General features: G+C 39.5%; 1 protein-coding gene across 1 annotated transcript in view; it reads left to right on the top strand.

Annotated features, from left to right (window-relative positions):
• Positions 1-7,275: 7,275 nt before the first annotated feature.
• The window catches only part of LOC120536674 (signal-regulatory protein gamma-like), a 23,531-nt gene continuing 16,478 nt past the window's right edge, over positions 7,276-14,328 (top strand). The window contains exons 1-2 of the mRNA XM_039765106.1: positions 7,276-7,362; positions 9,249-9,590. Of these exons, the coding sequence (XP_039621040.1) occupies positions 7,329-7,362; positions 9,249-9,590 (376 nt within the window). The 5' untranslated portion in view covers positions 7,276-7,328. The remainder of the gene's footprint in view (positions 7,363-9,248; positions 9,591-14,328) is intronic.

Raw genomic sequence — 14,328 nt, 5'->3', positions numbered from 1 at the left:
TGTGTGTCCTGTGGTGGGCTGATTAACTGCCCAGGGTTTTTTCCGGCCCTGCGCCCTGTGTTGGCTGGGATTGGCTCCAGCAGACCCCCGTGACCCTGTATTTAGGATATAGCGGGCTGGATAATGGATGGATGGATGGATGTTTCTGAGCATAGTTTATTCAATTGTGGAAAAATGAGCATATTCTGATAGTATGGAACACCAGATAGAAAACAACCCCCTGGCCAAGATAAGAGCAACTCGCAAGGAGCAATACTTATACTGACTCTTAAATTAGAACTGCTTACACGGCAGTCTCTTCTTCATTTGTTCACTTTCTAGCTGCAGTTATAGCATTAATACAGTGTTTACAAAATCTTTTTTTCTGTGGTGACATGCTTTTTCTAACCAAAAACATCCCAAGGCACACCACAATTTTCAACTAACCACAGAAACATTATAACATATACACGTTTAACTGTCCGAAGGGGCAAGACTGCTGGAGACACCAGTAAAAAGGGAGCTCCAACATCAGCATTCATAGACACGGCACTTAGTGAGCACTTTGTGTGCATCTCCCAGTTGCTTATTCCCTTTGCCTACCCCTCTCTACCTCAGAGGCAACTTGTATGCCCACTACACATTGGCCCTGTGAGACTCGTCAGAGATCACACACCCGACCAGATGGATTCTAGCAACCACGAGACGTGTCCAAAGTGCTTTAAGTGCTGTGTCTGCAACAGGGAACACAGAGGTGCTTTTATGTCAACTTCTCCAGGTAGTTCTGTCCTCCTCTGACAGGTCTCGACCACCTGCGGAGCTTGTCTTTCTCAGGTTCGGTCTCGTGTGTACTACACTAGTTGAAAAACACTGCTATAATATATTCATAACTGGCTATCAATAATTTCTCATGTGTTCTTATATAAAGATTAGACTGTGACATCTAAAAGCTCATCCCTCTGTTGTACTTTTTTCCATGTTCACTATTGCATTTGGGAAAAAATGTTGTCCAAATGAAAATTCTGAAGCACAGGAACAAAATTTAGGAGAAGTTCTGTTAAACATCCCATGTCCATCATTTTAATTGGGCCTCTCACTTTGGTACTGCCTTTAAGTTATCAGTCTGTAGATGAGAAAATCATCCATCGAGAGAACGGTCTGGAATGTGGTAATGTTTCTCAGAGGTTCAAGTGAACCTTAGTGAGACCTACTGGAATAAATTAAATTAGCAACATGCTCTTTAAATAATTCGGGGACCGTCTTTCTTCAGAGTGTAATATATTTATATAGATTTATATTTTTTTATTTATCATGACAATTAATATACAGTATGTATTTATTTATATATTATCTTCAATGTATTTATTATTTGTACAATGTATATGTATGTATGTATTTCATTTTCACTGAATTGAACTACAATTATTCACTCTATGTCCACCTTTATATTTTTTCTGTATTTATACTGCTTCAAATTTTATTCTACATTTTCAGTTTCTTTTTTTTTTTTAGTTGTTTTTTGTTGGTGATTTGTTTGACATTCTGTGAAATATTTGCACTTTTACATAGAAATGGTTAATGTGCAGTATGTTTTTAATGTGTTACTTTTTGTTTAATTTTATTTTACAATCATGAACTATGACAGCGGTTCTCAAACTTTCGTATTTCGCAAATTTCTACCTGAAATAATTCTGCACCCCCTGCATAGTATAAGATAGATGAGAATAACCCTTGATACAACTAACAGAGGTATGATACTCGTGCGGTGTCGTGTCGCGGTATCCTATCATTTGTACTTCCATAAGATTTGTATGTGTTCAGCTAACTTCGATGAAATATTTGCAATTTTTTTTTAAAGTGCTTTAATAACTGTTAAAATGCCTTTTGTGGTTTTTGGTATTAATTCTAATCCCAAAAACAAAGAATAAATTATTTATTCTTATTTAATTATTTTTTATGTAAAGAAACGATTAAATATGTTTTAATTTTTAAAAATCTCGTAAACGAGGACACTGATGAAGTCAATCTGTGCGAGACGAACGTATTTTTGTTAGACAAATATTATATCGCTGTTAGTTGTATCATGAGAATAACCCAATACGCAGTAAATTATTTAACTCAATTTGGCAATATTGGCTACTCTGCCAATGTGGTGCAGTCGCTCCGCATTATCACGTGATCTACTGTTACCCGAATGTTTGCGACCAGATACCGGTACATCTCGAACTTTCTGGATTGAAAATACGCGACTATAAAAGCAGCAGCAGTGGCGCCGCTCGTCAGTTAGTTTATAGCTGTGTCGTTGTGACTGTGTTACATAAAAGATTTTGTCAGTTGGAGTTCAAACTGTGAAAAAAAATATTTTGATGTCTTATTCATTTTTTCAGTGCCCCCTTGTACAGCTTAAGCACCCCCCCAGGGGGCGCACCCCACGGTTTGAGAACCAATGAACTATGAGATTATTTCATTTTGTTTATTAATTTGGTAAATTCTGTATTTCCAAATTATACTGTACAAATAAAGATTTTGCAGATGTAGTCCTTAGTTTTATTTACTTTGACATGAAAGTTCAAGTGTGCTGTAGTTTTCCTTTATCTCCACTTCACTAGTATGTGTCACTGGGTATCAGAGGAAGGAAGTCTGGCACAGTTTAGAGAAAAGGGACCAATGGAGATTTGGAGTACGGCAATAGGGAGTTCCACAAGTTTTGAAGTAGTCAGCTATATCAACGAGTCAGAATATAAATAGCATGATGTGACATTCAGGTGCAACTGGCAACTAAGGTAACTGATTTGAAAGTTGGAGTATTTCCTTAGTTTACTCATTCACATTTACCTTGACTGTGGTATTTTGTATATTTGTATCTTCTACTTGCCCGTCAGCCACTTGGATCCCCAATGCAATATCAGAAAAAAGGCTCTTGCAAGCATGCAAATACCACCCTTTTCCATCTGCTTTAGGTAAACTAACCATAAAAGTACAAAAAAAAGGTCAATTCCCTGGAAATTAATGGAAGGGGATAAGGAGTAGTGTAGAATATACAGTAAAAGACTGAAGTGACTGAACTAATGTTATCGGAAGAATACTGTTGTAAAGGAGCAATGATATCAGCCTGCAGCTAAATGACGTTTGAACTAATTAATTGCAAGAGCTACCCTAAATGATATAAACATAGCCTAGCTTTAGATAGGGAACTGCAGGTGATATGTGGGATACAATCAGAGCCGCTAAGCATGCGACAAGGACTGTGCCGTGGTGTTCAGTTTCTGTGGTGCACAAAGAGGCTGAATGTGCCACAAATAACAAGAGCAAGACAGGGCAGGATTACAGCTTACTTACGGGTATAACCTACAACAGACTGATCATCCATTACAGCTTATCCATACCCAAGGAGCGTCTTTTGTTTCCATGTATCTTCAGACTGGAATTATAATCTTTAAATTAATTGTCACCTATTATGATGTCACTACATTCATACTTTGGGGAATTTAAAAACACTAATCCACCTAACTTGCAAGTGCTTGAACTGTGGGAGGAAACCAGAGCACTCAGAGAAATTCCATGAGGATATGGGGAGAATAATGATTAATTCTTTACATTTATATAGAACTACTCAAATTGCTTTTCATAGTGAGTAGGGAGCTCTAATGTGTAGCATTTACAGGGATGATGTGAAGGCAGCCATTTTTACACCAGTACACTCACCACTTATTGGCTGTTAGGTGGTGAAGGTTTGAGAGATAGTTAGCCAGTTAGAGGCAGGGGATGATTGGGATGGCAGAATGACTAGGTATGGCTGGGCAACTTAGCCAGGACATCAGAATACACCTTACTCCTTACAAAGGAAACCCAAGGATCTTTTTACGACCACAGAGGTCCGGGACCTTAGTTTTTATGTCTCATCCAGAGGAAGACGCCATTTTTGCAGCAGTGTCCCCGGCACTGCACTGGGGCATTGGGATCCACACACAGACAATGGGGTAAGCTGGCCTCACGAAAATCTTCTAGCAGCAACTCAACATTTTCTAACATGGTCTCCCATGCAAGTACTGGCTGGGCCCAAACCTGCTTAGCTTCAGGTGGATCGGAAGTGCATGTGCAAACTCCACACAGTAAGTACCCAAGACTTGAATCCTGGTCAGAAGCTCCACCCTACTTCCACATGTTGTTAATGTTATTGTTGAACTGTTTCAAAGCAGGTGTCAACATAAAGGGTAGAAGGTGGGTGTTGTCAAAGTTGTAAATTTATTCATACATAGATTAAGATTTTCAGTTGCGCCCAACTATAAGCAAAGCAAAAAATATAAAGGTATCAATAATACCAATATGACCTGGATAATAATCAGTTTGTCTTGTTTTAGAACGTAGAGTGGTTTACAGGTCTACCTTGGTCTTTTCTTCTGTATGCTGTGACGATGAGGGTTCTGCTCCATGTTCCCATATCTCACTTCCCAGCTGCCTCTCCTTCTTACAGCGAGTCTGCTCTCGCGCGCTCCTGCACCAGCACTCAGCTCCAGCTTCCACCTTCTTTCTCCTCCAACCTCCGTTCTCTTCCTCTGATCTTTCTTCTCCCCCTCCGCACTCGCGCTCCTACTATACATAATGGAGTCGTGGCACAGATGCGGTGATTAGCAGCTCCCGCCATCAATTATGGATACGGACGATTCCTCACTTCACGTCACGTCCAAGAAGCACTCTGGCTACACTACCATGCCCCCTCTATAAGCCGCGAGTGCGGCGATTATTTATTTAAAAACTGGCCTTTTCTTCTAACCTGTGGACCAGCTATATCACATATCTCTTTCAATGGCGACAACAGTGGCTAACTTCTGTATGGATGGAAAATGACAGAGAAAGAGAGAGAGAATGCCTTTGTAGGCCTTATTTATTTATTTATTTTATTTATTTATTCATCCATTTCTAATTAAACATCCCATGTTCTAATTCCTTGTACACATGCCCCTTGTACACATGGCAGTTTTAAATGACTCGACTCGGGCACATTCAGCCTCCCCTCCCTCCCAAAATTCAGCCCATGCTGTGCTCCTTTTATCCAGTTTCAAACGATGCACAAATGTACAGGGTGGGCCATTTATATGGATACACCTTAATAAAATGGGAATGGTTGGTGGTGTTCAATGTGCTGCCCATTGTGTTTGTGTTAACAAACAAAACCACCGCTATTGGTCTGACACTAACCCACATTGGATAGATCCCTCCAAGACTGTTGAAACAAAAAAATTGATGGTATGGTGTGGTATATGGGGTACAAAGATAGTGGGGCCATTCTTCATCAATGGAAACCTCAAGGCCACTGGATATGCGAAATTGCTACATGATGATGTGTTTCCTTCTTTATGCACTGAAGCTGACACATTCCCTGAGTTTTTCCAGCAAGATGGTGCACCACCACATTATGGGTGTCAGGTCCGAGCATTCCTAGATGAACAGTTTCCTGGAAAGTGGATTGGTCGTCGTGGGCCAGTTGAATGGCCCCCAAGGTCTCCCGATCTGACCCCCTTAGACTTTTATCTTTGGGGTCATCTGAAGGCAATTGTCTATGCTGTGAAGATATGAGATGTGCAGCACCTGAAACTACGGATACTGGAAGCCTGTGCTAGCATTTCTCCTGCGGTGTTGCTATCAGTGTGTGAAGAGTGGGAGAAGAGGGTTGCATTGACAATCCAACACAATGGGCAGCACATTGAACACATTTTATAAGTGGTCAGAAACTTGTAAATAACTCATGAAAGAATAAAGTTACGTTAAAGCCCAGCATTGTTTTTCTTGTGAAATTCCCAATAAGTTTGATGTGTCACATGACCCTCTTCCTATTGAAAAAACAAAAGTTGGATCCAAAATGGACGACTTCAAAATGGCCACCATGGTCACCACCCATCTTGAAAAGTTTCCCCCCTCACATATACTAATGTACCACAAACAGGAAGTTAATATCACCAACCATTCCCATTTTATTAAGGTATATCCATATAAATGGCCCACCCTGTAGTTTCAAACAAACAAGAAATAAAGGATGTACTGATAATGAGATTGTAAACTGAGGTGCTGATTTCCAGTTCTGAACACATTGGCTCATCTGCCAGCTAGAGGTTTTTCTTCAGTTTAAGGAAAAAAATGAATGTATGTCAACTGAGTACATTTACCACCATGACTTGTTTGGAGAGGGAAACTCGGTACAAGTATACATTTGCAGTGTGGTGACTTAGCTATTGTTGTACATTTAGGCTGGCCTCACCCATGGCAGGCCACAATTTAGGACATGATCAGCAGTTGTTGCTCGTGTGTCATTAGAGTCCTCTGTCTTCACAGTTCTCTCCCATCGGCTCCCTCAAGTTGTGTCAAAGCTCTTACTCAAACCTCCTTCTCTTCCCGATTCTCTCTTTGCATTTCCTTTGCTGAAATAAAGCTACCACCTCACCGACCATTTTCCTGTGTGTATGTGCTTCATGTTTAAACAGATTTGTAATGATTGCTTATTTAAGTGCAAAATTGAGCCATTTTAAGTCAATGATATGAGATTGATTGCTGGGGGAATTTGACTGTTTTGATCCTCCCGATACTCTCAACTGATTTCTGTGACCATACTGATGACTGCTGCGTCTAGTGTTTAGAAAAAATAAAGTTCATCAGAAGTTGAGACTCCCATATATGCCATGCAAAACGGTTCTCTGTGGTGCTGAGGTGCTTGCTGCTTTTTCTCACAAGGGTCTAAGAACTGACGACCTGCACTGCTGGCTTGATCAAACCATCTAAGCAAGGGAGAAAAAAAACTGTAACTGTAGTTTTTAACTTTTTAGTAGTCTTGAACAAGTTTTAAACAGTTCTTTTCATGAAACTGCTTTATCAGTTACATAGATGGAGGAAGCCAGAACCAATCCTAGCAGCATCAAGTGCAAGGCAGGAGCAAACCCTGGACTCAACTTGACCATCCAAGCACACTTCATGCCCCACATGCGCCGTTACTGTGGAAATTTACAGCAGTCAATTCAACCAAAAAGATCTATGAGAGGGGAGGTAAACCTAAATACAGAGGGAAATAAAATTGAATAAGAAACCCCTAAAACATTTTAACATGTGGCATTGATAGAGATCAGGATCAGGAACACATACAGTTATATGCACACATTCAATTAAATCTTTCAGAGCGGGTTGATCAAGTCCTGTTGTATCAGAATGTGTGAGCTTAAAGATGTCCTGAAATATGAGCCCCTCACCTTCAGTTTCGATTCTTCTCTCTCTCTCTCACTCTCTCTCCTTCTTCTTCAAACCGGAAAAAATAAACGCGCTGTTCACACTCGACAGGCTTGTGAGTTCACAAAAAAACAAACATGAAGCTGATCGTGATGACGGCCTTGCTCGCAGGTACATTGAATTTTATTGTTGACGTTACCTTCGTCTTTATAGTAATTTTTGTCGTTTGACTCCGCTGTTGGTAATCTTTAAACTAACACGTTTAACGGGCAGGCGAGTTATGAGAAGATAGTGAGAGCGAAACATCCCGTTGTGTCTCTCTGAATGGCCGAATTGTTTTCAATGGGTGGCTTTGGAAATGAACCTGTGCGAGTAGCCTAAGATTTTCATTAAAGTCCCGAGACTACAAGCCGCGTTTATTCAAGTAGATATCTAAAGAGCTTATGGGTTATTTTAAAATGCAACCGAGATCACTAACAGGTCACTAACCAGAAGGCTTGCACATTTCGGTTTTTTTTGTCCTCTTAATTGTTTTTTTAATTGCAAATATATTTTAAAAGACAGTATTCTGTATATTAAATTCATTTCTGGGTCTATCGGCGAAGCAGTTTAAGTTTTATGCTTGATGCAGCGGTAAAGACCCCCACAATTCCGTAATAGAAAGAGCTGATTAAAAATAAAAAAAAAAAGAAAAGAAAAGAAAGACCGATACGTGTAAATCTAAACAAGTGTTTTATACGCCGCCGTTCACATGTAAATAACTTTGTTTTATTTTCTGTTTTTAGCTTTATTTAGTGTATAGTGCCTTTCACACCTACAGTAGCTGTCTATGGCCTATGGCCTGGTATATCTACTTTCTATATCTATTTCTTATATCTATTTTCCTTGATTTTTATCTTTTTGCCTTTCTATTACTTTATTTTATACTGTACTTATGTCTATCAATTGATTTATATTATTACATTGTCCTTTTGTTTATGTCTCTATAGGTGTATTTTATAAGTGACATATTTATGTCTATTTAGCTTTATTTTATATATTACATTTGATGTGCAGCTGTACCTTTCCTGCCTGCCCATTGCTTCATTTTTATTGCAGAATTTATGTTTGTGCATTTCTTTTTTTTATTTTTTTATGCACATGGTCTTTCATGCCATACCTGGTAGCACCTTAGGTACTAAAAAAAAACGGGATTGGTCAACCCTTGACCTTCACGTACACTCAGATATGGGGATGGAAATTTTAGGAGTAAACCGCAAGGCAATGATTATATTTTTATATTATGTACATTAAAGAACCATCAAAAATAAACCAAATCAAATTATTAAGATATTGAACAATTACTATAAAAGTAAATAAACTAGACTCTGCAGCTACATGAATTAAAAAAAAAAAATGAGTATGTGTTCAGTTAAAGTACCACTTCCGGGTTAATGGATTTGACCCAAAAATTAATACACAGCTACAGTTTTGGTGTAACAACCACATGTCAAATTTCATCCATCTGTCTTGTTGGATTTTCGAGTTATTGAGTTTACACACACACAGACATAATACCAAATATGGTATTTTCGGACACAGGGAGCTCTAAAACATCGAGATCCATCAAAATCTCGAGGTCAAATTTTTTTGTAGTTACTGTACTTCATCTTTAATATCTATCTATCTATCTATCTATCTATCTATCTATCTATCTATCTATCTATCTATCTATCTATCTATCTATCTATCATGTCCTAGATAAAGAAAGTTATAACAATTATAATCTTATTAGATTATGTTTAAGTGTTTCATTCAGGTCTGAATTGGTATGTAGTTCTGATTCTTAGTCCTTCTGTTCTAAACGTTCTTTTAAGAAAACACACTGAACATGTGAAACATCAATGGAGAGATCCTAAATAATGGATTAGATTAGCACTTCATATTTGTTTCAATTTATCTGGCCATCTGCAAGTTGTGATTTCAAGAAGATCTTTAATGTATAAGATTAACTTTCTTACAGTATAGCCTATCTTGTTATTAAATTCATAAGGTATGTGGTTTTGTTTTCTTTTCAGCTACAGCTGCCAAATTCCAGTTCTCGATTCCCCAAAAACAGATCAGCACCCCGCTCTACACTAATGCGCTGCTGCCCTGCACCTTCTCTGAGGCAAATGATAAAAATGACCTGAAGTTTGCAATCGTCACTTGGGAGCACAAAGGAGAATTGCTGGTGAAGTACGAGTCAGGAGAGCTGGTGAAACAAGCCAGCAGGGTGAAGTTGTCAAAAGAAGGGCTGAAAAATGGAAATGCCTCTCTGGTCCTCTTTAACGTCACTTTTAAAGATGAAGGCATCTATGAATGTAAAGTGCATGAGGCTCCCTACAGCGAAACCGGCCAGGTGGAACTTAACATTACAGGTAAGGGACGACTCCCTCTGTGGAGCCCTTCACTTGATCCGTGATGCTGTTCATTAAGGTTCAGGCCAGAGCCTGAGTAGCAGATAATCTTAATACGGAGGAAATGACCGATTAAGAGCAGCCGCTTCATACTTCAGCCTCTGTGTGTGTGTGTGTGTGTGTGTGTGTGTGTGTAGAAAGACACACACACACATGCACACACACACACACATTGACATTGCAAGGCCTTATCCAATACAACATAGAGTATGTAGAGAGCAGAAAATAAAATCCTTGAGAAGGGAGATCCCCAGTTTCACCAAATGATGTCATTTGATTTTTGCTCTTTAATTTACATGAACCTTTTATACATTTTGGAAAACTAAAATGGATTCAATACATGTTGTTTGTTCGTCATTATATGAACTTACTTTGCTTAATTCTTATTTTACTTTGTGTGCTACCCCAGATGGGGTCAAGCAAAGCAACCCCTCTTCTCTTCCTGTAACATTACAATATTTGCGACTATAACCTCCACCTGCCTGATCTAATATTATATACAAAATCAAAGAAAGTACACCCAATGACATTTTCAACATATTTGGATATGCAAACAGTGGACCTTCATGTATACAGTTTGTACAGATTATGGTCATATATTTGAATAAAAACACAAGGAAATGTTGTGGACATGTTGACATCTCAGTCATTTATTCAACAGAAATATCAATAGATGTAATGGTCTAAAGAGGAAAAAGTAAGTCTACCCTTGGCCTTAGAAATTGGTAAAGACCATTTAAGCAAAAAATCCTTTTTCTAGATATTTTGCATACCTGACATTGACTCGATGACATTTTTGACTGCTCCTCGCTTCAAAATTCTTTCAGTTGTAAGAAGTTGGTGGGTTTTCTTGCATGTCCTGCCCAATTCAAATCCTATCTCAAAGTTTCAAATTAGGGCTTTGACTGCCATGTAAACCTCCATTTCTTCTTCTTCTTGAGCCATTCCTTGGTGGAGCTGCAAGTGTGCTTTGGATCATTAATGTGTTGTATAATATCGATTGATGACACACCGACATTGATAAATGATTCTTGACTAGTTTTTAATAACTGTAAAATCGTGTCAATTTCTCATTGGGTTCTCTCGGTAACAGGACAAAATACCTTCTTTCAGAACTTCCTTTTTCCCCCTCTAAAATCCCACCCATTAACATTCAAGATCAATATAAATTTAATTTAACACAACCTGATGAAAGGCCTGTTTGCAGTTCAACATCAATATTCAGACAGACTGCCTCACGTTCTCCTTAGGAACACTTTCATACAATGTAAATTTCATAACTGGCTCGATGACTGCGAACTTCCCAGGCCCAGCGACAGCAAAACAACCCCAAACCAGAACAGGTCCACCACCATCATGCTTCACAGCTGGAATGAGGTTCATCTCTTGAAAGGCTGTCTTTGCTTTCCACCCAAAAAACCCATCATTTCATTTTTCATTTCATTTTTCATAACAATAAAATTAACTAAGGCAAACGAGATGATCCTGTTCAGTGGATGCAGTAGATTCTCCATGATTGACAGGAGTCTGCTCAGCGTCCGTCACTCTGCCACGGATATCAAACTGTCCAGCTCCGTGCCTACAATAGAGCCTGCCTTGCTCACCATTTTGTCCAGGCGTGAGGCGTCCTTCTTCTTTATGCTGCCTCCAGAGCACACCACCGTGTACAAGAGAGCATTCGCCACAACCATCTGCTGTTGAAGGACGCCAGTCTTCTAAGGAAGTATAGTCGGCTCATTACGGCTTATTACCGTATATAGTCTTGTTTAAGTTCTCCCGCTGATAAGTCGGGACTTGATTTTACCGTAAAATTTCTGATCTTCTTATATAATACGCTACCGTGTCTGTTTGGATTTTCGCAAACCGGCTCGCCTATTGACCTGAAATTTGGTACACGTATACCACGTGACGTCTGCTATCCGCTTTCGGGGTGATGATTTTATTACTCTTTTTATTTTTATTTTATTTTATTTTAGAATCAACTCTCTGAAGCGCGCAGCAGGGCAGCCGTGCGGTGCATGCATATGGGCGCCGTTCTCATTCCCTGCCACCTTCGCTAATCATTCTTGAGGCAGATTGAAGACTTAAGTGGCAGCTTAAGTGAAAAATGAAAGAAAATGTACTAAGTAATTGCAACACAAAAACGAACTTAATCTGTTTTAACGCGAAAAGATGCCAACGAAAGAAGAGACGCAGCGGGCCGCTAGGGTGGAGAAAAGAAGAGCTGCTCAGGAAGCAGCAAGCGCATTAACCTCTGAGCAAATAAATGATAAACAGAGACAGAGAAAGAGGATGAAAACTAGGAATGCTCAAGTCAAGTGTATTCACTGCACGTTATCGTGCAGTACGCCATTACAGGTATTTTATAATGTTGGCCTTATAAGTCGAATTAGTAAAACTCACACTATTGGTCCAAGAGATTATGATACATACACTAACTCCCATCTCAGAGAGTAACCACGGAGCATACAGCCTTTTTACTCCTATGTATTGTGCCTACGTGACCACACGGTAATACCCAAACTATTCCAATGCAACATTTGCACTGTTTTGTGTTTTTTGTATCACACACCCTCATACACCTTTATCGTAAGAGGATCATTTATCTATGATGGAGCATTCGATCAGAAGAAAATATGAAGCCGATTTTAAATTAAACATTGTTGAAGTAGAGAAAGAAATTGATAACTGTGCTGCTGCAACAAAATCATTGTATCTGAGAAACTGATGAGAGATTGGAGGAGGCAAAAAAAAAAACAAGTGTCATATTTTTGAACAGACGTATAAGTCGGGGTCTGATTTTTTGTGTTTCAAGACCTGACTTATACACGAGTATATACAGGTTTTTACATTTGACTTAAAAATATCTAATGTGGGGGATGAGTTAATAAAAAGACGGAAGACTATTCCAGAATTTTGGTGCAGCTACAGAGAAAGCCCAGTGACCTTTAAACCTCAGCCAAGAGCATGGAACAGTTTGAAACATCTGATGAGAGGACCGTAGGGCTCGAGAGGTAGAATGCAGGCTGACAAGGCAAGAGATGTATGTAGGTTGGAGCCATGCCAAAAATTTCAAAACAAATAATAAAAACTTAAATTCAACTCTGTATTTAACAGGCAGCCAGTGCAGGTAGGTGAACACAGGAGTGATGCTCCCTCTTTTCTTGGTATCAGTTAGAACCAACCGCAGGCATGGCATTCTTGACTGACAGATACCCAAGTAGAGAGAGTTCCAATAGTCAAGATGCGAGAAAATGCGAGAAAATAAAAACACGAATGACTATTCCCAGATCCTTAAAAGACAAAATATGTTTAAGTTTTGATATATTCCTAAGTTGAAGAAGCTACTGCGAAAAACTGAGTTCACTTGTTTGTTGAATTTGAGAGCAGAGTCAAAAATAGTACCAAGACTTTTTTTACATGGCTGTCCACAATAGCTAGTAATAGGCCCCAGTCATTTGCTATAAATCTGACAAAGTCAGGATTCTCAAATATGATAAAATATGCTTTAGCTTGGTTTAATTTAAGAAAATTCTGCGATATCCAACACTTAATGTCCCTTAAAGAGCGAGGAGAGAGAGGTTGGGAGCACGTGCTGATTACAGCGCTTTGCCGCACCCGCCACACAACCACACATGAGATCCAAGTGCAGCCGTGTAACGAGTGACACCTCAGCACCCCACTGAACAGTGTGAGGTTTTTTACACTGGATGGAGTGTCAGTCCTGCTATCAAACACTCCAAGTTTTCCCTGCAAGTTGGAGGACCTGCTTGCACAGCCGGATGCAGATTAACATCCTTCCCAGGACAGACTAATTGCAGATTAATTGCCTTGCTCAGGGGCCTAACAGAGTAGAGTCTCTCCTGTCGTTTATGGGATTCAAACCAGCAACCTTCTGATTGCCGGCACAGATCCCTAGCCTCAGAGCCACCACTCCACCCAATAGATTGTATGAGAAGTGAAGAAGGTTCGTTTGGTCGTGGGCAGCAGCTTAGACAATTCTAAATGAGCTACAGAGCACCATCTTGACCTCGCTTAAGTAAAAGCTATACCTAACTGTGTGTCATCTGCATAACAGTGAAATAATATGTGGTATTTCTGAAAAATGGACCCAAGGGGGAGCATGTACAAGGAGAACATGATAGGGCCTAAGATGGAGGAGCCTTGTGGTATTCCACATGCAGTTGCTGCAGAGGAGGAGTCACAATTTCCCATCATAACTGAAAATGTTCAGTCTCTCTGTCTTTGATTCCAGAGATCCATCTGTCCCCATTTTTCCTTAAGGTCTGGTCTTTGTCTAGATGTGTAATGGCAAGCTGTAGTAAAGGCTTTTTCCTGGCACACCTCGTATGCAGGTCAAATGATATCAACTGTTGCAAGAGTTACCTGCAGGTCCCGTAATAAAATTTTGAGGTTCGAGGAGACTTCTTTAAGTATCAAACAGTCATCTCTTGTGCTGCCGAATTTGCTGGACCGGCCAGTTCTGGACAAATTAGCAGCCGTATGAAATCTACACCACTTGTATTTGATTTTCCTTACAGTGGAATGATTGATTTCAAATAATTTGTCTGTTTTTTTTAAATGACTTGCCAGCCTCACAGATATCCACAACCTTTTTCCTGATGGCTTTATAGAGCTATTTTGATCTTTGCATGATGACACCTCACACATCAATAGCAAAGAGAGCGCCAGACCCTCG

Source organism: Polypterus senegalus, chromosome 10 (assembly GCF_016835505.1).
Source record: "Polypterus senegalus isolate Bchr_013 chromosome 10, ASM1683550v1, whole genome shotgun sequence".
Classification (NCBI taxonomy): Eukaryota; Metazoa; Chordata; class Cladistia; order Polypteriformes; family Polypteridae; genus Polypterus; species Polypterus senegalus.
Note: the sequence above shows the minus strand (reverse complement) of the source record. Positions and strands in the feature narration are given on the sequence as shown.